Source organism: Triplophysa rosa, linkage group LG1, assembly GCF_024868665.1.
Source record: "Triplophysa rosa linkage group LG1, Trosa_1v2, whole genome shotgun sequence".
In the NCBI taxonomy this organism is placed as follows: Eukaryota; Metazoa; Chordata; class Actinopteri; order Cypriniformes; family Nemacheilidae; genus Triplophysa; species Triplophysa rosa.
This window is the reverse complement of record NC_079890.1, coordinates 38,979,773-39,007,434: the sequence shown is the minus strand read 5'-3', so window position 1 is coordinate 39,007,434 and position 27,662 is coordinate 38,979,773. Positions and strand designations below refer to the sequence as shown.

The 27,662-nt window shown below is 39.9% G+C and overlaps 1 protein-coding gene across 1 annotated transcript in view; it reads left to right on the top strand.

Moving 5' to 3' along the window:
* Nucleotides 1–26,162, top strand: part of LOC130551384 (uncharacterized) — a 34,992-nt gene extending 8,830 nt beyond the window's left edge. Inside the window, exons 6-10 of the mRNA XM_057328958.1 lie at nt 20,098–20,237; nt 25,024–25,294; nt 25,393–25,532; nt 25,807–25,895; nt 26,046–26,162. Of these exons, the coding sequence (XP_057184941.1) occupies nt 20,098–20,237; nt 25,024–25,294; nt 25,393–25,532; nt 25,807–25,895; nt 26,046–26,162 (757 nt within the window). The remainder of the gene's footprint in view (nt 1–20,097; nt 20,238–25,023; nt 25,295–25,392; nt 25,533–25,806; nt 25,896–26,045) is intronic.
* Nucleotides 26,163–27,662: the final 1,500 nt, after the last annotated feature.

Genomic DNA, 27,662 nt, shown 5'->3' with positions numbered 1-27,662 from the left:
GAAATGTAACGCCTCTTACCATATTCGGAACATCATGTTCACACGCAATTCTCCTGACAGGTGATCAAATGTCATCGGTACTTCCTTATATCAATTCGAGCCCGAATCTGATATGAAAATGAAGATGATCAAGCCGATACATCAACTTTGCCAGCGCGACTTGAGCAGGATGTAAAGGATTGGTAAGGTTTTATTAAGAAAATATGATGTTAAATAGTTAAAAACTATAGCTAACTGTTTTACCTTTTATATACGAGGTTATAAAGACTATAAACAAACACCCATATACATCATACAGAGTTTGTGTGAGATAGAAACAAGCTCGCATTACAGCAGGGAATGGTATAAATAACGCCAGCGCTTTGGCCCTTCTTGATCAACCAGTGTTACGCCACGTCTCGTCGCGACTCAACAAAGACAATAAACCCAAAATAAATACTAAATATAAAAAGACATTATAAACACGACATTTGTTGCCTCTAGTGGGAACATAATTACTGATTATTAGGACTTATGTTGTCGTTTTTCACGTTGCGCGCATCTGCATTTGCAATTCACAAACACACGACAAACTCAACTGGCGTTAGTCCGTAACAAAGTCTTTTACAATAGAAATATACTTACAGGCGGCGAATCTTAAGTGCCAGCGAAGTTTTAATGGTTGGAATGGCCCGATTTTTAAGCAAAGCTTTCGTGCACAGCCGGCCTTGATCTCTCCCAGGTTCATGAAGCAATCTTCGGTGAAATGCGCTGCACAAACTTGAACATTCGGATTGAACTTTTCTGTAACAGTGTTGTAAATAAAATGTAACCATGCGTTTTTAGTTGTCTCATCTTTTGGCATGGCAAACAAAGAGTCTTTCTTTTCGCAACGAAACACACAGCGTCTCCGCGACATGGCTGCGGAGGTGACGATACAATGAGATTTACAAGTACGCCCCCCTCACTTGCGTATACATTTGGGCGGTCTTAAGTCAAATCATGTTACGAACTGACGTAGATTTGTGGGGGTGTGGTTACACGAGGTGTTTCAGGCAAGTCTGGTTGAGTATTCGCTTTTAGATAGAATGCATCTTTTGTTCCCACACTTTCATTTGTGCAATTTTACGTGTCTAATACATGCATGAGCAACTTATAACACACCAAAGACACAGAACAACACGTATTTCCGCCATATGACCCCTTTAAACAAACTAATTCCAAACCGTCACTTCTTTTAAATGTGCGCTGTGCTGCTTCAGTGAAGTTATTAGGGAGAAATAATGAGGCAGGGCGGGCGTGTGAATGAAACTGACAGAGACTGTAAAAGGCAACTCACCGAGAACGTATTAATCCCATTGCACTTCGGCACTTTACATTGCTCTACGAGACGCTGCCATGTGCCTGTTGACTTTTTCTCTCTCTGTTTATATGGTGGGTCGCAACCAACTTGTTCAGGTGCACACCGCCACCTACCGTACCGGGATGTGCAACCGCAAAGCTTCATGTGTTTACTTTCAAGTTTCATATTGTAGTATTTATATACAATGTAAAAATCTAGTCATTAAGTTAAAAACTCACATTTCCCAATTAAGGTCAAATGTATTTTATTTTTCAATAATAAAATATCCCGGTGGGGACCTAAACCTGAATGCACACCAACACATGGGGACTCGTGTCACCGTAGGGACCAAAACTGAGGTCCCCACGGGCAAAAAAAAGCTTATAAATTGTACAGAACAATATCAATATCTAAAAATGCAAAATGTTTTCTACGATCTTTAGGTTTAGGGGTAGGGTTAGGGGATAAAATATACAGTTTGTACAGTATACAACTCAATACGCCTATGGACTGTCCCCACAGAGATAATAAACCAGACATGTGTGTGTGTGTGTGTGTGTGTGTGTGTGCGTGCGTGCGTGCGTGTGTGTGTGTGTGCGTGCGTGCGTGCGTGCGTGCGTGCGTGCGTGCGTGCGTGTCTGTTACGCCTGAGAATAAACAGGAAGAATAATCACAAGAGAGAAGTGACGTTTTCTCAGCGATGGCGTTTACTCGTATCTTGTGAAACACACATAACTCAGGTGCATATAAGGACTGGTTACAGGAGCATATAGATTTCCTCTTTGTTGCTAATATTTTACGGATAACCATCCGCAGACAGTTCTCTAAACATGTATCACTCTTCTCACCATCAGTGAATAAAGCGTGAATACAGTTGTATACATTCGGCCAAACTCACAGTTACAAAACAACAGTATGAACTGAATACAAAATAGAGAAACGTCTTTTAACTTTCCAACACGTCAAAACCAATATTAGCATAATGCGACCATGCGGTGTGACCGGCTCATAAAAACACATTAAACATTTCAAATAAACCTTTACTCTAATACATACACGTCTCATCAACATTGAAACTCGTTTCCGAAATGTATTATAGTCACTTTAGTGATCCGTTACCAGAGAATAAACAGGAAGAATAATCACAAGAGAGAAGTGACGTTTTCTCAGCGATGGCGTTTACTCGCTATATGGGGAGTCCAATAAGACCTGGAGCAGGCAGTTTTGCGCCCCTGTTGATCCTTATTTGTCCAGTAGGGGGAGTTGAACGACAAATAAAATATTTGTAACCGAATCAAACTGTTAAACAAAAATGTAACTATATATGTGTAAGATTAAAAGTAAATAAATAAACTAAACTGAAACTGGAAGTGCTTCTGGACCAGTGAAAAGTAACTATGGTAAAAGTGTAGTAACCTTTTTGTTGTTGTTGTTATATTGGTGACTTTTGGCAAAACCAATCTTTCTACAGAAACCGTGGCTTAACTAATGATATGCATAAAAGGTTAAAATATGTGTACATATCTACTAACGGTCTAATACATAGCTTTTACAGGAGACAATTGATTTGCAATTGATTGATTTGGTGAATTTTGTGAAAAATTAATAATAATACAGTTGGATCAGATGTACAGTACAGCAATAATATGTAATCTACTGTGACCTAGTAATATACAAATATACAGAAGACTTGAGTGTTTGTTGTGAATGTATAGGCATGTATAAAGTTACATTCAAATATTAACCATATTTAGCCCATAAGACATTAAGTACAATCATGAACCATCAATTAAATATCTGCCCTGCATTTAGAACAGTGTCCTGCATACTATTTCATGAAGAAAAACACAATTCACTGCTTTAAGAAATGTCTTTTATCTTGTAAGAAAAAAGTGACAAGTTTCTTGTGAACAACATTATTTATTAAGACCATTATCAAAAACAGGATTGATGATCATTATAGGATGGCTCTCGATAATGACTCCTATGGGTTGCCACTCTTCTTCAAAATGTTCTTAATCCTCCTGTCAAACTGCTCCCGCTCACTGATAAAAGTAAGTTTAAAGTTGTAGACAAAATTGTTATTGGAAATAATGGCAGGATGTCATGCTTGACCATTTCTCCTTTATATCATCCTTACATACCTTACGTCAATGACAGGCCCTTGTAGAAATTTCTCCTCAGCCTCCAGCATGGTGAGATTTTCCAAATCAGCAAGCGAACAGATGATGGACTATCAAAGAAAGAGTTAAGTCAAGATGGGTCACACCCCAAACAAGTAGTATCATTTCAGCATCAAAATTATTTTTGCACAACAAAACTGAGTGTCCTTTCTACTTGTACATTAACCAAAACAATTTTTTACAAAATTACAAAAGTAAATCTGAGGAGCACAGCTAACACAGGAACCACCTCTGGAAAAAGGACATCCATAATAAACTTGATTGTGTCACTGTGAGTCTGTGTGGGTGTCCTGTCCAGAAAATGAAGTGAGGTGAAAGTAGGTCATCAGTTTGGTCCTGATTGTCAATGTACACAGGCACAAGCATGGTCTTGGCAGAAGGATTGCAAAATATGTCAAGCCACTTTGATTTCTATTGGCCACTGATGATGGACTGTGCAAAGAAAATTGAGTATTTTGAACATTGCCACATATGTCTCTGTAAGTCATTTAGGTGTTTATTAGACAAGCTATTGGTTAAAAGTGCAGTAAATATGTAAAATGCATTCTTGAACACATTATTATTATTTCCAAGTATTATTACAGATGAGATCAATAACATCACAACATAATAGGCCTAATTAGCCAGCCAACAGTTGCTATTAAGAAAACAAGATACACGATTAATTGAGCACTAACAATCACAAACATGATAAAACCCACATTAGGTGCACATAAATTGCAATCAGGGTCATTTATCAGCTATTTTAACAAAAATGTATTTTATATGTACATTACATAATATGATTTTTTTTATTCCATATGGGAATAAAGTTTTCAATTTGAGTTTGAACATGTTTGTGGTTGTTGGTGCTCGATTATTGATCTTTTGTTTTCTTAATACACATTTAAGAAAATTGTTTGCTGGCTAATTATTATGGTTACTGTGATGTTCTCACCTGAGATTAATTGTTAGTTCTGAATATGGGGCTCTCCATTTTGTAGGAAGTTGTACTATGACTAACGACTTAAAATAATAAATAGCTTAAGTGTGCAGCTAAATTGAAATGGTTTACATATAAGCCTACTGTAGTAATGTTATGTATTAATGCAAGTAAACAGGGTCAGACGACTATATTACCCGAAAAGGCCATCACACAGGCTAGAGACAGACAACAAAATAAAATGAAAATAATTATGAAAACGAGTAAGAGATATCGAGTAAGCATACACGTGGTTAGCTAAGGTTGATCCCGACAGAACATCGACCTGGTCGATAAGTATACATTTTATTGTCTTTGAGTATAAATTACACATAGGCCTACTGTACATATCTTTTAGATGTTGAAATGATTTCATATCGATATCAATGAATCGTTTAAAACTACACATTTTGGACGATTGCCTGAAAACGTTTATTTACCATAACTCGTGATGGACGATGAAGTTATCTGTTCTTAGGTCTGTTCTGGTGGTTCTTAATGTGCAGTGCCCCCTACTGGACAAATAAGTAAAAACGGGCGTAAAACTGCCTGCTCCAGGTCTGCAGCTTGCCCCTGCTCTTTACTCGTATGAGCCAACATACCCACTTACAAAACACTCCACACACACAATATGCACACGTAGCCTACACATAGACACACACACGGACGTGTAATTGGTAGTCACAGTACTCATCACACATTGGCAGATATTAATATTGTTAATATGTTAATATGGTCATAGTTCTATTCAAAGTTTCAAAGAAATTTCGTTTAACATTATTGATTGTTTTATTGTTAATGGTGTAATGTTAGTGATGGTCGTATTGTTTCTGTCAGAGCCGTTAGTCTGGGCTCGATTCTTTATTATAGTGAGTTTAAGCGTAGATCCGTCCATCGGAGATCGATTGCTCATGCCGTGTTGTTCACACTGTATCGCGAGAGTTTCTCCATACGGGTGAACGTTCTAAGGTGAGATCGCGAGAGTCTGCCTTCTGTGTTTTCAACTTTTTCTTTTTTTACAGGTACAACTTTAATTATTTTGCTTATAGTCAATTATGTCTCATGTACAGCTGCTTTGTAACAATGAAAATCGCAAAAAGCGCTATGTAAATAAAGTATGAAATGCACGGCTAAGAGATGGTTCGTTAATGTGGCGATTCAGCGACGACTGAAGACGCAAAAAACTGCTGATTCCATACTGTTCACCCTTACAGTTCTGAATGGAGCCATAAAAGTCCCCCAAAACTGAATTCATCGATAATTTGACGATGTGTTTGAGGTCGATATTGAGCTGTTTTTCGGCTAGCCACGATTTACAACAATTCACAACCCACACCGTTTGCTGCACAGTTTTATTTTCATGTCGGTTTGTCAATCTGCAGGTTGACATGTTAATGTCTTTTTTCCAGCCTCATCTTCATCTGATGAGCTTTCATAGTTGACATCAAATGATATATGGTTGAAAAAGGTATCGTTTGCCATGTCTCTTTAGCTTGACTACTTGTACCCTAATAAGCTTGGCTAATTATCGCATGGCTCTCAGCCAATCAGATTTGAGAACCAGAAAGAGGGGTTGTATAATGGGTTCTAATGCGTTCTATTGTCCTTTGTCGCCCCGTGTCCGATGTAGACACGGTTTTAGGCTACGGCTATATAAAATTAACTGCTTAAAGGGATAGTTCACCCAACAATGAAAATTCTGTCATGAATTACTCAATCTCAAATTGAGGAATAACCTGAATAAATGTCTTTGTTCTGTTAAACACAAAGAAAGATATTTAGAAAAATGTTAGCAACAGAGATTTCTGGGCATAATTGACTACCATAGTAGAAAAAAATCAAATGGTTGTCAAAGTTGCCCTAGAACTGGCAAATGTGCCATAGAACTGTTTGATTTCAACAGAACAACAAAAAATATACAACTTTTTTCTATGGTAGACAGTGGTGCCTCTGAAATTCTTCTATTAAAGATATTTAGAAGAAACATTCTTCTAAATATCTTTCTTTGTGTTAAACCAAACAAAGACATGTATACAGGTTTGGAACAACTTGAGGGTGAGTATATGATGTCAGAACTTCCATTATTAGGTGAACTATCCCTTTAAAGCCTAAATTTTACATTCAAACACTGAACACATGCAGAGCGCTTTTGGTGGAGGTCTCGCGTCTTTGTGTAATTCAGCCTGAAGGTGGCGATCAAATGTTGAATGTTGTAGAATGCCATCTTAAAATACACATAAAACTGTTGCATTGTTGTATTTGAATATTGATTTAGAAGTTGTTAAAAATATGATAGAAAACAAAGTTCTCAGACTAATTAACTGTAACCAACTACATGTGGGACTCTGTTAAAATGGGTTGTAATATTTAGTAATTATTTTTGTTTATTTATTTTTTGCAATGGTTTCACTTTCTAGAATGTAGATCGTTTGTATATTTACTGTATTATTTACAGGCTTTTCACCAGAGCACCTAAACTAAAGGATTTATAATCTTTGAGGGGCCAAAGAATTTGGCCGTTGCTCGACGTTAGCACATTTTCCAATTACTGCATTGTCATTAAACTTAATAATCTTGTTTGTTAAACACTTAAACAAAGCTTAGGCATTGAAAACATCACCAATGTACGGACTTTAACCATTTACTACAAAACCATTTCACTACAAAACTATAAAAACGTGCTTGCTTCCCCTTAGGAAAATTAACTGTGTTTTTGGTGGTAAATGTTTTTTTTTGGTGCATTGATTACTATTATTTTGTGGTAACATACTTTTATTAAAGTAAGCATGTTTTTTTAACTGTAGTAAAACCATGTTTTTTGTTAATTTTCGTTAGGGAACGTTAACTCTTACGAAATTAACCATGTTTTTCTGTGGTAAAAATGTAGTAACCATGTTTTTGGTGCATATGGTTACTATAGTAAAACCATGGTTTTGCCAATAGTAATCCGTTTTAACCATGATTTTTGAAACAATTAAAATATAGCCAATACATACTGTATATAATGTGATTGACTGAATTCTTGTTTTATTTACAGGTTCTTAATCTGGATATACGAACTGAATGTTTAATGTAGATGCTGATTGATTTTCTTCAGTGATTTCTATGATTGTTCTTGCTGATGCTCATTATAATCCTTCTCACTATGTTTGTGTTGTTAGTTGTGTAGTTGTGTACTATAGCCTGAGGGACAGTGTGTACTACAACACTAGTGTGTCATTGCTATATCAGATTTAATTCATTTAATCTCATTTCATTTGTGAGGGTAAGATCCCTCTTTAAAACTCTGATTATTTCTGTGTATTTATTTTATTTACACTTGTTTCCCCTGAATAAGTGGAAATAGTACATTGTAAGGAACAATACAAGTCTATATTTTTCACTTTTGGAATATAGTGTCATGATTCTGCCTCATCTTGTCATGTCTTTCTTGATCTTGTGGCAGAATCACGGCAGGATCCCTTGTTTTATGTTGAGAGAGGCATTTTGGCCCACTTGGCATTCCACATGCTCTCTCGGGTCGCGTCTCTGTTCCCGCCCTCTCGTTCCTCATTTAGCTCCCCATCAGTGTTTCATCCCCGACACCTGTCCCCTGTTAATTATCCTTTGTTATTCCCCCTATAAAACGCCCTCGTGTCTATTGTCCTGTGCTCGTTCGTTTTGTATGGCGTCCATGTATTTCGTGTACTCCTTACCTGGTCTTGTGGATACCCTTTTGGATTACCTCGACGTATGTTCCTTGTCTAGTCTTGTCATTGCTTGGTATTTAGTTTTATTTCATCTGCCTGTCCTGTTTCATCTCCCTTGTGAGAAGTTTTGTTTTATTAGTTTTGTATATAGGATATATTCTGGTTTTTGCTCCCATCGTGGGTTTTTGTTTGTCATTATTAAAGGTCTTGTCTATTGCCCCTTACCGCTGCCTGCATCTGGGTTCTTTTTTTAACAAAAATCACCTGTTCAATATGACACAACTTAATATCAAAGTACTACTATTTCAAAAGGCAAGTCACACATTACATTTCAGATGAGTGTCTATTCATTTCATTACAATGATCCAACTATCAATTGATACAACTGCTCAAAATGATAAGTAACTGTTGCATTACTATTAATGCATAGTTGTATGGAAACAGACAAACAATATTCCATGTTTAGATCATGAAAGTTTCAAGATAATGAGATTCATTGTCACCAATTAGCGTGGAGCATGAACCAATTACACTACATTATCTATGGATGTAATATTTCATCATCATTCTTTACGTATCAGACACCGTTTCTATGGTCCCATGTACCACCTTTTCAGACTATTTACAGTATTGACAGTACTGCACTGTATGGATGCAGGCCCTTGTAATTGCTTGTCCAATTCTGCCAACACGTTAATGATGATTGAGTTCACATTGTGGAACGAGTATATAAAAAATTGATTGGGATCCACTTGCAACAACATAGCGATACGCAACATGGAGCCGGCAGGTGATCCAGGTCACAATAGAGGTCAAGCAGTGGTGGGAGGAAGATGTGTTGGTCAAAGGCATGGCAGGGGACAAGCACCCCTTCTGAGAGGTGGTTGTGGGCCTCATTTGAGAGGTGTGGGGGAACGTGGTTTGGAATCCATAAGTTTGCCAACTATTGCACGCATGCTGAAAAGGCACCAGGTGTCTTTCAAACAACTATACCGTGTGCCTTTTGAAAGAAATGCAGACAGAGTGAAGCAAATGAGGACTGAGTATGTTCAGGTATGTTCAGTTTCAAGATGGCTGTTGTAAAATTCCCTAAACATACTGTACAGTAATCAGTAAATTTCTTTCCAAAATGTATTTTTAGAGGGTGGTGGAGCTGGATGCTGATGACAACCATCACAAATTCATATTTGGATGAGGCAGGCTTTAACCTGGCCAAGACAAGGAGGAGAGGTGTGAATTTCATTGGCCAGTGGGCAACCATCCAAGTACCTGGACAACATGGGGCCAACATTACCATGTGTGCGGCTATATCAGAAGATGGTGTGGTGGGACGCAGACCTCGTATTGGATATTATAATGCAGCTCTCCTTGTAACCTTCCTTGATGAGCTTGATCGGGTCTTTAGAGCTGATGGCGTGACCTATGTCATTGTGTGGGATAATGTCAGGTTCCACCATGCTCATATGGTGCAAGCATGGTTTCTGGCCCATGCACAATTTACCACCCTGTATTTACCCCCATACTCTCCTTTCCTTAACCCGATTGAGGAATTTTTCTCCACATGGGGATGGGAGGTTTATGATAGGCGCCCTCATGAACAAGTCACTCTTCTCCAGGCCATGGATGACGCGTGCAATGACATCATGGCAGACCAGTGACAGGCCTGGATTCTCCATGTCCAAAGGTTTTTTCCAATATGTTTGGCTAATGAAAACATCCATTGTGAAATAGATGTGAACCTGTGGCCAAATCCACAAGACTGAGTTGATGAAAATTTAGAAGTACAGTAAATTTGTTCATCACTCCTGTTTTGCTTTTTGCAGTACAAGCAAGCTGAGGAACACTGCATTTGATGTTTTACAGTACTGTCTTTTCTATTTCGTAGCTAATTATTTTGCTTTGATTCAAATAAACCTATGTTGTGATTGTACTGTATTGTTTTTCATCAATATATTTCAGACTTTCTTCAATGATTCCACTGTATCTGTAGTATTCTCTCTACTACTGCAGTACTTTTACAGGGATGTATTTACATACCATAATGAAACATGTATCACCTATTTTGTACTACAATATTTAATGATTGTACGAACAATGACACAGTGAAACTATCGGTTGCTTGTGTGTGGGTGATGTAAATTAACGTTTCAATGGTATTTCACAATAAATTTGTTTTTTGAACCAATGATTGTGCAAGTGCAAGATTTCTTTAAAGATATGAATGCACAGACAGCCTGTGTTACAAGTGGTGACCGTTTTGAGACTAGTTTTGAAAAATGACGTCAAGATTCTGAAATTAGTGCCAAAGTGATTGTAAAAAAAATGAAGTAAAGTGAAAGCGCGTTGTGGACCCACCCAGAGGCGCATTTTCTACTAATGTGCTCTTTAAATAACACAAAAATATTGCACCATTGACTATGACGCAGTCTATTTTCAATTCCTCAAAAAAGCAACGCGCCAACAATGCGCCTGAAAAAATACACTTTTTTTTAGACCAACATGGGCACACAATTGAGTGCAAATGCATTTGCTATTTAAACAACACGGTGCAGGATGGGAAAATGAGAAACGAGCAAAAACACTTGCGCTGCGCCGGGTGTACCATAGGACCCTAAGTAATTATCCTTAAATATCTTTGGCTCAAATTGCTGATCTACGGTCTAATGAGTTGACGTGATTGGTTACAGGGTTATGACGTTACAAACAGAGGAAGTTTCAACCCATAATTTAAACTCTCTTTGGTAAACTTTGGTAAAACGGTTTACTCAGCAATGGTATACAATGATACATTTGCACATGGACATATATGACATATAAACAACATTAAAAACATGATTTTCACCACAGGGAGACGTTAAGAGCATTTATGAGATTATTTTACAGACGACCCCAGACGACTCAACACTGGCGAGATGAAAATTAAAAAAACTCATCAGCCCATTATTTGTTTTTCTCTTTCATTCTTACACAAAAAGAATTTGTGTATGAACAATTCAAATTGTGTTCATTTGAATTGATCTTCTTAACAAATGAGTTTCAAACAAAACAGGCTGAAGTATGTGACGGAACACATCAGCCGTGACTGAGTATAATAATCTTCTTTTAGTCATGAACTCCGACACACAACATTTTTGAAGATTTGCTGTCGAGTCTCTCTCTGCTTTCATTAAGATGTTCCAGAGACACTAAAAGTAATTGTTGAGTAAAGTATGGACATAACCAACCAAATGAACCTAAACTGGGTTATTGTTACCTCATCGTGTCTTAAAACAGTCCAGCGCAGAGTCTTTTATAACTGGTATCACTGGTTGATTTTTGTGTCTTTATTCTCAAATAATGAAAATAATGAAACACAATAACGAATAATGACACATATGCTCAATAATGAAACACAAAACATGATGCGAGTGATTATCAGGAAGAGAAAACACTGCTGTGAGTTCAGAACAAATGTATTGAAGAAATAAAGCATTCTGTCAGTCTTTCATTGACTTGTGTTCATGATCGAAATCAATCCAGCAAAGCTTGAAAATGAATCTTTCCAGGTACCAAAACGAGTAAGATCCTCATTTCTGTGACACCAGATTTTATTTGTGAATAAGACTTGAGTTTTTAGAGGTCCAGTGCCGTTCTATTCAGTGGTGACGTCATCATGAGGGTGGAGCGAGTCAAATGTCCAGAGGGATGTGTTGATGTATTGCTAGAAGAGTGAAGAAGAGAGGAGTGAAATCTTCATGTGTAAATTCTGCTCATAACCCAGAAGAAACTCAATTCTCTTCTCTTCTCCTTTCTCATATTCCTTTTGTTCAGCAGAGACATGGACAAACTCATTCATCTGATCTTACTCTCTGGTGAGTACACCTCACATCATCTCATATAAGATACACATGATGTTAATAAACATCTTTAAGGGGTAGTTCACCCAGAAATGAAAATTCTGTCATCATTTAATCTCCCTCAGGGTGTTCCAGGTGTGAGGATTTTGTTCTCTTAAACACAAATAAAGATATTTGGAAGAATGTGTGAAAACAGTTCTGGGGCACTATTGATTAAAGTAGTAGGAAAATTCACTTCGGTATAGTGGTGCCCCTAAACTGTTGGTTTCCTGCATTCCTCCAAATTTATTCATTTGTGTTTAACAGAACAAAGAAATCAATACAGTTTGAAACAACTTGAGGAAATGATAACGTCATTTTTACTTTTGGGTGAACTATACATTTATGTTTTATAGATGCTGCAAGCAAAGAAAAATCTTAATTTAAAGGTCCAGTTTGTCATTTTTTTGAGGATATATTTTATGTAATATAATGTAATATAATTTTGGAGGATATAGTTATGTAATACAATATAGTTACATATTACAGTATATGCAATCACTGGCAGATCTAGGGGTGGGGCCAGAGGGGCACTGGCCCCAGTTGAAATCGTATTGGCCCCTAAAGTACCCCTGTCCCCTCAGGGCTTCTGTAGCCTACACCTGATATGTGTTTTGGTCGATCGGATCACAAGTGGACGACGCTAAATACAGGTGTAAATGGGGTGTGAAACATTTTGAGCTTGTCGACTTTCTACCACTTCCACAAGCAGTCGAAAACGCATTAGACCGGATTGTGTTTGTGGTGTAGCAGTCATGTGGCTGAAGGCGTTTGATCAGCTACAGAAAGACCGCCTGCTCTCCGCGCGCTAGCCAGACAGGATTTAAACTTTACCGTCTAAAGACCTAAAAGATTGGATTAAAGACAAAAAACGGAGCGGCCTCACGGCTGTCAAGGCAGAAATAGAAAACGCTGCTTTCAGTATGTTCATCTTCGGTCACGTTCATATGCAAACTGCATGCGCTTATTTCGTCCATTAGATCTTACAATTTTGGCATACAGCTGCTTAATACTGCTTATGTTTTCTCTGTTATCGTCGCCTTAAAGGTAAATACCAATTTAACATTTGATGGTTGCTGTCACTTAACTTCTCTTTGTCTAAGAAAGCTAGCCAGCTCAGGGCTCACGCAAGTGCCCAATAGCCAGTGTGAAAGATGCTCGAGACAGTTGACGGATTTGTGACTTGCTCGATCAGGTCGCGCCTCAGACCTCTCTTTTCCTTTCTTTCCGTGTCTTCTTGTACCTAATTTTGGTGTCATATACGTTTGCTAATTAGAATAGAAGATAACATGATGGGTCAAAAACAGCGATAAGAACAACTTTTTTTCGGCAGGGCCAGTGAAAATGTTGGCAGAGCAAGTAAAAATGTGAATCACTGCCTGGGCCAGACGAAAAATCGTTAGCGTTGAGCCCTGCAGCTACAACAATACATTAGTTTAGTTCACCTTATTTGTTTAACAGCTAGATTAAATACAGGATTCATATATTAGTTAACAGTTGCATTGTTCAGGGAAGTAAAATAGTTCAGGGACGGATAATTGTCAGGGTTCTGGTAGACGGAGAGCACACCACAGAGGTAGATAAGAAAAAGGAGTTTATTTCAAAAACGGGAATATCCAAAAACAGGTAAGTATTCAAAAAACAGGAATATCCAAAAACAGGTAAGTATTCAAAAACAGGTAAGTATAATCGAGGTTTTTTTTTCTCGATTAGAGTTTTGGGTTCCTCGCCACCGTTTGCATACTGTTTTTGCACTATCTGCCTGACCGGGGGGGGGCTGCTTTAGAATTTTAAAGTTTTACTTAATTAATATTGCATATAGGAATTTATTATCTGTTATATTTGACCTGTGCTTCTCTCTCCTTTATCCTAAATGTGTGCTCTCACTGAGCGTGTGTGTGTGTGCGTACTTGTCTGTGTACGTACGTGTGTGTGTGTTGTGTGTGTGTGTGTGCGTGCGCATCCGTGTGTGTGTGTGTCTCTGTGTGTGTTGGTGCGTGTGCGTGTTGTGTGTGGGTGTGTCTGTCTTCTGTGTTTCAACCTTTTCTTGTTTTTGCAGGTACAACTTTGTTTTGCTTGTAGTCAATATGTCTCATGTACAGCTGCTTTGTAACAATGAAAATTGTAAAAGCGCTATATAAATAAAGTTGAGTTGAGAGTTGAGTATTCAAAAAACAGGAATATCCAAAAACAGGTAAGTATTCAAAAACAGGAATATCCAAAAACAGGTAAGTATTCAAAAACAGGAATATCCAAAAACAGGTAAGTATTCAAAAACAGGAATATCCAAAAACAGGTAAGTATTCAAAAACAGGTATATCCAAAAACAGGTAAGTATTCAAAAACAGGAATATCCAAAAACAGGTAAGTATTCAAAAACAGGTATATCCAAAAACAGGTAAGTATTCAAAAACAGGAATATCCAAAAACAGGTAAGGATTTCAAAAACAGGTAATATCCAAAAAACAGGTAAGTATTCAAAAACAGGGGAATATCCAAAAACAGGTAAGTATTCAAAAACGGTGAATATCCAAAAACAGGTAAGTATTTAAAAACAGTGGAATATCCAAAAACAGGTAAGTATTTAAAAACAGGAATATCCAAAAACAGGTAAGTATTTAAAAACAGGAATATCCAAAAACAGGTATAGTAAGTATCCAAAAACTAGGGGGAATATCCAAAAACAGGTAAGTATTTCAAAAACAGGAAGTTACTTATCGGCGGTAAGAATTGAACAGTGAAAGAACCACAGACCTTGAACAGGGGAACAAATCGACAAAATTTGGAGAGATGCTGCGAGTGCATGCAGGTTGAATATTGCTGAGAGGAATGGGTAATGATAGCTGTACTGCATTTACATGCTACGTGATTCAGAATATCAGAGCAGTTCCGGGATGAACCCATAACTACACTGTAATGCTATACAGATACTTTATAAACCTTAAAAGTAATCAAAAATCCATACCATACCAAGATAAAGTGTATTAGGGCTGAACGATTAATCGAAATCGAATCGCAATCGCGATGTGAGACGTTGCGATTTGCTAATCGCAAGAGGCTGCGATGTGGAAGCGATGTGAAAAATAGGAAACGCGTCTGTTCCAAGCCCGCTTTGAGTGGCATTCTTGCTAACCAACTGAGTGAGCGCACCTCCGTTATGCCTAATCAGCACTGCCCCAGCCAACTGCATAAACGTCCGTCATTAAAAAAACAAACATACAGAAGGCAGGAGAGAGACAGTGTGTGTTATTATGGCATCTGCAGAGTCAGATCGATCATATTAGGCAAATAAATACTAAAGAACCGTCCAATTCAGAAGAGACACACCGCAGGCGACGTCACAGCTCTGTGTCATACTCGCGGATCTTCCCCGCGTTGTGCGTCTCGCGGACGAGCCGTTTAAACTTGAGCGCACACACAGCCTGTTTCGTAATGACGTTTATAGTACTTGAGTCCGGCTCGGGCATCTGGCAATATGGACGAGGCTTACGCACGCGCGCACCCTGTGTAAACTCACGCCTAGCTCCGCGTTTCAAACAAATGTAAATTCTATCTAACTGTTTTGCTAATTTCACTTGGATGAAATTAAACATTCAGCACATTTTTTACTTGTTTTAAAAAATCCCACATACTTAAACAATAATAAATCAGCCTATGTAAACTATGAACTATTTTAATAATTCACTAACACAATAGAAAATGTTATGGATTTAAGGGTTACAATGGGAGTTGTATTTGTTTTAATGGAAACTATAATAGTGTACACTGGTATTTGGATTCTATTGGTGTGATGTAATCTGGAAGTTGGGAACCAATTGAACAACAGTAAGCCCTATTTGAATAATGCCCAAAGCACACTACAAAAATTAATTTTGTAATGGTTTTAATGGAAACAATTAAATGTTTTTATTTTTTTGTTTTTTTCAGGGTAACTATACCCATACTGTGCTCCACACAACAATATTGAATTGAAGCTTGAATTAGAAAAGTTAAAATCGCAAATCAAATCGCAATCGCAATGTCTGTCAAAAATATCGCAATTAGATATTTTCCCCAAATCGCACAGCCCTATTTATAATTATATAAAACGTTTGTGTGTGTGTTAGTGCTTCTTATCTGAACCTTACTCATCTCTGTTTATCATTAATAAACCTGCATTATCTCTAACTCATCGTCCATAAATGATTTTTTTCAGAAACTGGTAGTGCAGCAGCACGCAATGAAAGAATTGACACACTATCTTGGCCCCCCTCGTAAATTGTGGCCCACCTGCTTTAAAAGATCCTAGATCCGCCACTGTATTGTAATATATTACGTAATGATTATTCTAATATAGGACCTTACTAAGTGAAGTTATGTGTATTCTGCAAGTAGCTCTATGACAAACTGCTCTACAGAACGGTTTGTAAACGTAGCTGACATCTTGTCAGCTTCGAATAGCGAATGTCATGGCTCTGCTTCCTTAGTCATGTTTTTCTTGGTCCTGTAGCAGAGTCATGACAAAGTCTTTGGTTATGTGTGGAGAGAAACATATTGTTGTCGTTTGACAATAATATACGTTCTCTCCAGTGTCTTGTCATTGACCCCATTCCTCTCGTTTCCTCGTTATCTTTCCCTGAGTGTTTAATGTCCCACACCTGCCCCATGTCGTTATCCCTCGTTTGTCTTCCCTATATATACCCTCTTGTTTCTTTGTCCTGTGCTCTTGTATTGCGTGTACTGCGTTGTGCTGTTAGTGTTAGTGTTAGTGTTAGTGTTAGTGTTAGTGTTAGTGTTAGTGTTAGTGTTAGTGTTAGTGTTAGTGTTAGTGTTAGTGTTAGTGTTAGTGTGCTTACCCATGTTCCTGTTCCTTGCCTGTTTGTGTTTTGTGAGTTTTGTGCCTTTTATGATTTAAGACGTTTGGTCGTGTCTTTGAGTTTAGTTTATTTGTCTTGTTTTCATTTTGCCCCCTTGTGGGAAGTCTTTTGTTTTATTTATAGTTCTTATTTCTGTTTTCCCCCATTGTGGGTGTTTTTGTTCGGTTTTGTTTTGTTTTGTATTAAATAAATATTGTTACCCCTTCACTCTGCCTGCCTGCTTGGGTTCTTCTGCCACAGCCGTGACAGAATACACGAGCCACCACCGAACCCAGCAGGCATGGAGTCGACGAGGCGTACAGGAGCCGCCAGGCTCACGTCCTGTTCGGCTTCCGCCAGAGGGGGACCCCTGTGAAGGACTTCGCCATGGACTTCCTGTCCACCGCGCGCTACTCGGGGTTCACCGAGGCAGAGTTGAAGGTAATCTTCAACAGCTGCCTCGATGAACCCTTCGAGCCAGTGAGATGCGCCGGTTGAGACACCTGGGCTTCGCGGACCAGGTCGAACTCGCGATGAATCGTGAGGAGCCCAGGGGAATGTCCATGGCGGAGCCTCTCACGGGACTGGCGGCTTCCCCGAGGATGGTCCCTTGCAGGTCGGGGTTGTGGGCATCGCCACGCCATCCCCTCACTCTCGGCAGCCTCTCCACCGTCCACCAGCCTTGTGGGCAAGCGGGGGAGGCGAGCGTCCTGGGGAACCACCTCCGAGGAGTCCCAGCCGGAGCCAGCCGTTCCGTATACCTCCTTCCATCACCCGACCACCAGCCGGGTGGCTGGCGGAAGAAGAAGAGGCAACGGGGCAGCGTGGCTCCAACCCGGCCGGTGCAGCCGGCGTCCGTCCCAGCCGGCGTCCAGTCTGTGCTCCAGTCCGGTGCAGCCGGCGTCCAGTCCGGTGGTCCAGCCGGCGTCCAGTCCGGTGGTCAGCCGGCGTCAGTCCGGTGTCCAGTCGGTGCAGCCGGCTCCAGTCCGGTGTCCAGTCTTGTGTCCAGTCATGTGTCCAGTCCGGTGCAGCCGGCGTCCAGTCGTGTCAGTCTTGTGTCTAGTCTTGTGTCTAGTCTTGTGTCGTCTTGTGTCCAGTCATGTGTCCAGTCCGTGATCCAGTTGGCGTCCAGTCCGTGATCCAGCCGGCGTCCAGTCCGTGATCCAGCCGGCGTCCAGTCCGTGATCCAGCCGGCGTCCAGTCCGGTGATCCAGCCGTCGGTATCCCTGTCCAGCCGGCCTTCCAGCCGGCGTCAAGCCCTGTCCAGCCGCCTTCCAGCCGGCGTCAAGCCCTGTCCAGCCGGCCTTCCAGCCGGCGTCAAGCCCTGTCCAGCCGGCCTTCCAGCCGGCGTCAAGCCCTGTCCAGCCGGCCTTCCAGCCGGCGTCAAGCCCTGTCCAGCCGGCCTTCCAGCCGGCGTCAAGCCCTGTCCAGCCGGCCTTCCAGCCGGCGTCAAGCCCTGTCCAGCCGGTCCCTGGGAAACTCCCAGGGCCAAAGACTGTTCCCCCCAGGACTCTCCCCTAAGTCCCCCAGGACTCGCGCCCTCGAGCGCAGCCGGGGACTGGGACTTTCCCCCCAACCCTTTTGGTTTTCCCCCGTGAATCTTGTTTTGCCCCACCCCCCCTCCCATGTTTGTTGTTCTTGTTATCCCACCCCAATCCTGTAGTCTTGTTGTCCTGTCTACCCCTTGTCATGTTCACCATGTTTGTCTGGTTTTTGTCTTTGTCTCGGTCTGCCTTGTCTTGTCCGTCTACCCCTTGGTGAGCACCTGGAGGTGCTCATTAAAGGGGTGGCTTCTGTCATGTTTTTCTTGGTCCTGTAGCAGAGTCATGACAAAGTCTTTGGTTATGTGTGGAGAGAAACATATTGTTGTCGTTTGACAATAATATACGTTCTCTCCAGTGTCTTGTCATTGACCCCATTCCTCTCGTTTCCTCGTTATCTTTCCCTGAGTGTTTAATGTCCCACACCTGCCCCATGTCGTTATCCCTCGTTTGTCTTCCCTATATATACCCTCTTGTTTCTTTGTCCTGTGCTCTTGTATTGCGTGTACTGCGTTGTGCTGTTAGTGTTAGTGTTAGTGTTAGTGTTAGTGTTAGTGTTAGTGTTAGTGTTAGTGTTAGTGTTAGTGTTAGTGTTAGTGTTAGTGTTAGTGTTAGTGTGCTTACCCATGTTCCTGTTCCTTGCCTGTTTGTGTTTTGTGAGTTTTGTGCCTTTTATGATTTAAGACGTTTGGTCGTGTCTTTGAGTTTAGTTTATTTGTCTTGTTTTCATTTTGCCCCCTTGTGGGAAGTCTTTTGTTTTATTTATAGTTCTTATTTCTGTTTTCCCCCATTGTGGGTGTTTTTGTTCGGTTTTGTTTTGTTTAAAAATAAATATCTGTTAACCCCTTCACTGCCTGCCTGCGCTTGGGTTCTTCTGCCAATTTCGTGACAGTAGCGACATCTTAGTCCTGTATCAGCCACCGTAGTGCTTTGAAAGTGGGAAGGGGAGCGGTTCATATTCAGTTCAAATTTCATACACTGGACCTTTAATTGATTTTCAAATTTAAGTGTAAAATCCTTATTTTTGTTCAACAGGTCTTGTTTGTATTCCAGGTAGTTTAGCAGGTAATCAATTCTTTTGATTCTTCACATGTAGAATGATGTAAAACTGTGAATGTTTTTATTGTTCATTCATTGTTGTTAGATGACAGTTTAATTCTTATGAGAATATGTTTCTGACTCTTCTTTTGATCTAGACGCCCAGTCTTTCAAGAACTTCCGATAGTTGTCATGTTTATGTTGAATGTTTTATGCAAATTTTACTACTGTATATATATCCGCAAACTGACTGATCATCTGTCTTTGAATATATGTTTTTTAGACAATGTGGCATTTAAAGGAACGGCTACACAGTCATCCATATATAACACTCGTGTAGCTCAAAATGCCTTAGATGGTAAAAGATACGGCTCAGGTGAAGCAGAATACTGCTCTGTTACATTATCTGATAGTAACCCATGGTGGAGGTTGGATCTCTTGGATGTTTATAACATCAGTACAGTGATCATCACTGCTAGATCAGATGGATATTTAGATCAAACCAGTGGAGCAGAGATTCGTATCGGAAACTCACTGGAAAACAATGGAAACAACAATCCCATGTAAAGTTATTCATGAAATCACTTCAACACTTTTCATTGATTGATTGATTAAACACCTCTATAGAGATTCATTGATTCTCTCTCTCTCTAGATGTGCTGTAACACCTGATCCTCTACCTGGTGATACTGTCAGTTATTCATGTCGTGGGATGATGGGACGTTATGTGAATGTGGTCATGACTGGACGTACAGCTCATCTCTCTCTGTGTGAAGTGGAGGTCTATGAAACAGGTAATATCTGACATATTATCTCTCGCTCTCCCTCTCTCTTGGATAGATGGATAAGATAGGTAGGTAGGTAGGTAGGTAGATAGATAGGTAGATAGAAAGTAGGTTTTATCTCAAGACATTTGTTATGTTTGCCGCGCATATAATGCTACTGTGAGTGGGGGACTATTTTCTCATCCGAAGCTGCCGGTAATTCCAAGACGTCATTTTAAAGGCTTGAGAGAGAGAGCGCATTCACATGTGATTGCAGTAATGACAAAACCTTTTGAACAAGTAGTCGAAATGTATAAATTACTTTGTTGGTATTTTATAGTTATAAGCATGATGTAAAAAAAAAATGGAACAAGTATTCAATCAATGTTTATTTATTTATTTAGTACACTAACTCTATAGCGCCACCAGCAGTTCAAAAATGCACTTTTCAAACAGCTGTAACTTTTGAACCCATTGATGTACAAAGTTCTACACCGCACACGTCATGCACTCGTCATGCTCATCGCATTCTGTGCGTTACACTAAGACTCCGCCCATTACAGTAGCGGCCATTTTGAAAAGTATATTATCGTGTTTTTTAGCTACTAGTCCTATAAATTGTGACTGGTTGTCATGAAAATGGGCTCAGACTATCTTTGGACTGAGCTGCACAGACGTGATGCAAAAGAATTTCGTTGATTCAAAAGTTATGAGGTCGCAAACTTTTCAAAGTTGACCCAAAAATGTATTGGAGGCTGTATCTTGGCCATTCTTCGATCTATTGGTACGAGACTTTGTACGCTTCATCTACACCTAGGACTGGGGGTCCTTGCCAAAATGGGGAACAGCGCTACCTATGGGTCGCGAGATTTGAAAAATGGATATTTTTGCTTGTAACTTTTGAAATGTTTGTAAGAAATTTGTGATCTCGGCGTCTACGGATTCCTCGTGCCGTACAGGATTATAAACACGATTGGATGATCGGCCTGTCCGCCATTTTTAAATTTGTGATCAATTGTAATTTTTTTTAACCGTATGATATATCGGCACTAAATTTGACATGCGTCACCAAATTACAGTCCCAAACGTACCCTTAACGTTTCAAAACGGCACCACCTTGCATTCATGAGATATTACACTTATATATTTTTTTATTACCCTTGAACGCTGCTGGCACAAGCATGCCAAATGAGTGGCACACCTGATAAATTGCAACTCTCTGGTTCAAGAGGTTGCTGGTTCGAACCTCGTGGTGTGCATATACACCTTTCAATTTGCAAGTATGTGCACAAATAGTGCAAGTATGTAAACAAACGAAATGTGATGTCATTTTAGTAATTAAATAAAATAAAATGAAATAAAGTGCTATGTATTTAGTGCAACTTAAAGTGGTTTATAATATACAAACAGAAACAAGGTAAGTACAAAATGACATTCTTTCTTTCATTGTCACATCTGACATCTGTTCCTCCTTTACACTGCATTTCTGTTACTTTTGCTCTACTGTCTCATTTCAGCCACGTCAGGGATGGCAGGCAGAGTGCGTCATGTCAACTGAGTGTACAAGTACACTGTGATCACATTCTCAGCTGTTGTTTAAATATATCCGTGTTTCACGTACATATTGTTCTTGTGGCTGTGCGTTCTCATAGCTGCAAATTTGGTTACTGTCACATATCGTTACATACACCTCTCTCAGCTTTGCTCGGCAGCCCGGTTGTGGGATTACCGGCGTGGAGTCTTTGCATGCTGTGGCCGTATTCCATGCTTTTATGTAAATTGTGCGGTTTCACTTTGTTGTCACCTATTCTTCTCGACCTGTGTGGGCATGCTGTGGGTACGCTGGGGGAAGTGTGGGCTGGGTGTGGGAATGATGTGGGTACACTGGAAGAAGTGTGTGGGCATGTGGGGGAAGTGTGGGCTGGGTGTGGGAATGATGTGGGTACACTGGCGGAAGTGTGGGCATGCTGTGGGTACACTGGGGGAAGTGTGTGGGCATGTGGGGGAAGTGTGGGCTGTGTGTGGGCTTGGCCCCATATCGCTGCTAGCAGCTATATTTTTTTGGTTTCTGTGTTATGAGACAAGCAAACATATTCAACGCCATCTTCATCTTTTTTATGACGAATGAATGCCTTGTAAGTCTCGATTTCCTTCGCGCCCTCTCCTTGCTAGGTTCAGTTGTATGTAGAACCAGACTTTTCGAACTAGCCCGGCTGCTGTGTCTGGTGACAGATGCGGAGAGTTACGAATGAGCTCTATTTCGGCAGTGGAAATGGGAGGATGATGAGAGCTCGAGTCTTTCCCAGCCTTGCAAAACTTTTTTCCGGTTGTCCAATGATGTTTTATGTCGAAATATGACAGTTCAGATCAGCTCTTAAAGCAAGAAACTTGATACGGAGTATTTCGTGCCAGCTGCAGTTCTTACAGTTGCATAGAAAGCTTGCAAGTCAGCTGACTTTTATTGAAAATAATATTTTAAAGTTTTTAAATATTATTTTTTTAAGATAGTTTAGGTCATCACAGAGGGCCCTGAGGGTTCGCTACTGGTTTTCAGTAATGTCAGTTTACATTTCCTAATTTTTGTTTTGCCATTATTTGAACCAAAAACTGTTTTTCTATGTCATGGCTATGAAAAACCTTTAAAGCACGTTTATGATAAGAGTACATCACTAGGAACTGTTCCAAAGTTTAAGCAATAAATAGAAAAAGGATGCCAGAGGTGTAAAGAGTACCTGAAAACCATACTTAAGTAAAAGTACAGATACCTTGCAGCGACAATAACTCCATTACAAGTCACCAATTCCAAAATAAGTCTTAGAGTGTCATGGTTCTGCCTCTCTTGTCATGTTTTTCTTGGTCTTGTGGCAGAGCCATGGCAGAACCCCATGTTTCATGTGGAGGGAGAGTTTTGGCCCTGTTGGCCTTCCATTCTCTCTCCAGACCTGTCTCTGTTCCCGCCCTTTCGTTTCCCGTATTGCTTTCCTGCCGTGTCTCATGTTCCTCACCTTCCCCTCGTTATCTTCCTTTGTCTGTCTCCCTTTAAAATGCCCTCGTGTTCATTGTCCTGTGCTCGTTCGTTGTACTTATGTGCCTTTGTACTTACTTGTGTGCAAATAGTCTTTGTGTTTTGCTTGTGTTCCTGAGTCCTTGCCTTGCCTGTAGTTTACGTGTTTGTTATTTACCCTGCCCTGCCTTGTTACCCTTCCGTGTTTTGGTGAGACGTTGTGTCGTGTTTAGTTTTAGTTTTTTTTTGTCCTGCTGCTTTTGCCCCCACGTGGGAAGTATTTTGGTTTCTGTTTTTATAATTAGTCCTGTCTTCGTTACCCCATTGTGGTTGTTTTGTTTTGTGTTTAAATAAAGTCTTGTTAACCCCTTCACCACTGCCTGCTTGCAAATTGGGTTCTTTCCGCCACTCAAATTCTTGACATTAGAGTATCTGTTTTTAACAGTACGTGAGTATTTTACTCGTACTGAATGTAGGCTCAAAGCAGAACTAGTCCTCAACACTTAAGTTAGAAAGGCCTAATGGTTAGAGAGTCGGACTCGTGACCAGACGGTTGCCGGTTCGATTCCCAGGGCTGGCGGGTAACGACTGAGGTGCCCTTGAGCAAGGCACCTTACCCCTATCTGCTCCCCGGGCGCTGCAGTGATAGCTGCCCACTGCTCCGGGTGTATGTGTGTTCACCACTTGCTGTGCGTGTGTTCACTACTCTCTGGATGGGTTAAAAGCAGAGATCACATTTCGGGTATGGGTCACCATATCTGACTAATAGGTCACTTTCACTTCACTTTTAAGAGACATGTCAGTGAAAAACTAGAAACAGTTGATTCGTGAGGAGAGCCATCACATTTATTTTCTTAAATCATAATAAGACTGAACACCTCAAAAATGCAACAAATCATGGCCGACACCATAACCTACATCTATTACAAACACCCAAGTCTCATTTAAGCTCAAGTGCTCATAAATAAACCAAACTCCTTCAAAAAGGTCTCTTCAATATAACGGATAAATAAAATAATGTTAAGTAAAATTACAAAAGTCAAACTAGGACATGCTGTTTTGGCTTCATCGCCAGCTGCAGTCATGTCCTCATTTCACATACAGTATAAACCGCCAGCGATTGACCTGATACTGCACTCATATTCACATAAAGAAGCCATGTTGACAAGTTTTAGTAAGTAAGGGCAAAATCCACAAGATATAGTACCTCCAATGCCCTGTAAATGGCTATATTAATTCTTCTGTAGCAAAAATAAACTGCTGCAAAAAAAGATAGGTGCATTGCAAAATGTAATGTGTTAATGTATTAGTCATTACAAATGTAGTGGAGTAAAGAGTAAATATATTCATTCAAAAAAGTAGTCATGTAGAGAGTAAAAGGACGTGAAGGACTGTAATATGATAAGAGTTCAGTCAGGTACTGAGGAGCTAAACCATTTAGAGCTTTATATGTAATTATCAAGATTTTATCAAGTGTATGTGATGCTTAATGGGCCGCCAATGCAGTGTTGACAGATCCGGGCTGATGTGATCGTACGAGAGATGCTGCATTTTGGACCAATAAAAATGTTCATGTGTTGTAACCGTTTATACCATTTCAAGTTGAATGGTTATAAATTGACATTAATCTTAGAACATCATGAATTACCAGACTTACATTTCAATGTCAGATTAAAGTTTATTAGCTGTTTAAAGAGGCTGTGGGACTAATGTGAACACAAGAGTTGATTATGGTTATTAGTTGATTCTCACAGATGTGTTTATATATCTTCAGACTGACTGATCAACTGTCTTTGAATATATATTTTCTAGAGAATTTAGCAGTTAAAGGAACAGCTACACAGTCATCCACATATCTCAACACATGGGTGCCACAACACGCCATAGATGGTGTCAGATATGGAGATGCATACTGCTCTGCTACAACAACTCTAAGTGACTCGTGGTGGAGGTTGGATCTCTTGGATGTTTATAACATTGGTACAGTGATCATCACTGCTCATGACAACTATTTGGATCAAACCAATGGAGCAGAGATTCATATTGGAAACTCACTGGACAACAATGGAAACAACAATCCCATGTAAAGTTATTCATGAAATGAATATGTTTGATTAATTGATTTAAACACACACATATATGATGAATCCTTTGATGATTATTTTCTTTATCTCTCTCTAGATGTGCTGTAATATCTGGTCTTCAATCTCGTCATACTGTCACTTACTCATGTGGTGTCATGAAGGGGCGTTATGTGAATGTGGTCATGACTGGACGTTTATCTTTTCTTATCCTGTGTGAGGTGGAGGTCTATGGAACAGGTCATTTCTCACACAGATTCTATACCATTAGATAACACTCGTATTGCTTCAGCTCACTAGGCACATTTTTCAACTAAAACAGAAAGCTTTTTATGCGTTTAACATCTGTAGTTAAACTTGTCAAATATGCAATGAAAAGTTCATTTTTTAGTCGTTAAGATGTACTCTTTTTTTTTGGACTGAACTTTCTTTTTGCTTTAGTTCGTTGGTGTCCTCTTGCCATGTTTCCCTCAAATATCTGTACAGTATATGATGATTGAATTTATGTTTTCAGCTTCAGGACATAGAAGAAAAACCTTTCTGAGGCTGAAGTTGTCCTCCAGTGCTGATGTAGCTGCTGAGAGCGACAAATTCCTCCATCAGGTGAGAAAAAGAGTCTTAAAATACAAAAGTAAAAGTGATGATTTAAGAGAGAAGTGACATATGAGTGTTTGATGTGTGTAAATATATGAGATGAGTGATGATGAGAGAATGAGAAATGACAGTATAAGTGAAATCTTTGATGAATTTTAGCTGCAGTCTGCTCTGGCATCACACATCTCTGATTTTAATCTGTCCTGGACACAACTACCTGAGGAAGAAGAACAGATGGAGGAGGATGGAGGCAAGTACACACACTTTAACACTTGACTGATCAACAGAGTAAAGCTCTTTCATGTCAAATGTCACAGTCAATAGTTAAATGGAGATATGTTGTTTGATTTTATTTGTAAAATAATAGATTGATCATCTGGAATGTTCAACTTTTGTTGTTTCCAAAACTTACAACATGAGAAAAAAACCACTATAGACAATTCTGTGAAAAAGAAACAATTAAAAGGCACAATGAAAAAGGTCTGCTTTCTCCTAAAGTTTCTTTTCTTCATTACAATCTTATGGAGTTTCTGTTGATTTTGTACTTAATTTATTAACGTGTTAAGTTTTTTACCCACTTCAAAGATAAAAACATTAATGTAATTTTACTAAGACATTAGAGACACTACTGTCAGGGAAGGAGTCGGAGAATCAGTTGCAGGCACAAATACTTTTATTGAGAGTTCACAGAAGGCAGACAGCGAGTTAGCGTGCAGGAGTTCAGAATCAAGTTCAACGCGTGGCAGATGGCGATGACGCACAGGCTGGAGAACAGGGGAGGCAGAGCAAAAAAAAAACAGTAGCAATGGAGCGTAACACAAGACGTAACACAACTAAATGAAAAACTAGACGAAAAAGCAGGGGTGGTGATACTCACAATTAATTTAGTTGACTAGACTAGACGCGGAGAAAACTAGCATCAGTGAAACTGGACAGTCCCGCTCAAAACTGAGGAGTAAAAAGCAACCTAACCAGGGAGATAACGTCTTGGTTACGGATGTAACCTCAGTTCCCTGATGGAGGGAACGAGACGTTGTGTCGAGCCGACAGATGGGGTTCGCTCTTGAGAACCTATTAACTTCTGACTAGTTTAGAAAAGGCCAATGAAATTGGCGAATGAAATTTGCATGCCGGACTCCACCCCCGGATATCCGGGTATAAAAGGGAGACGGCGCGCTCAGAAGTTGATAGGTTGATTGATTCTCAGTCAGAAGTTGATAGGTTCTCAAGAGCGAACCCCATCTGTCGGTTCGACACAACGTCGAGAGACCGACAGAAAGGGAACAAGGTACTGGTGAGTAAGGGTGATTACGGGATAACAAGGGAGCGGGGTGAAAAGGCAAATGACAGGCGGCCACGTGTTCTCCTGTCAAAATAAAACATGCATGCTAAACAAAACACACATGCGCACAAAGACAAAGAAAACAGAGCTGGGTCGATCAGACCGAAGTCATGATAACTACCAACCCAGTCTCACGGCAGTTCGTGATATAGTCACGAAATTTAATCTATTGGTTCGTGTTGGTGGACACGAATTTCCCTCTTTTTTCGTGTCACTCACCACGAATTTCCATCTAATGTATTTCAATAGGAAAAGTCTTTCGTGACCTCCACCACGAACATAACCCGTAACGCGAACTTGCATTGTTGGTTGCGGTGCTCTTCCAAGCCAAATCAGGGTCCAAGCAAGGTCATCGGGATTTCCCGGTGCTCCCAATTGCCAGTGAAAATGAAATACAGCCTGAATCATTATCCCACGGAACAGAACAGCCCGGA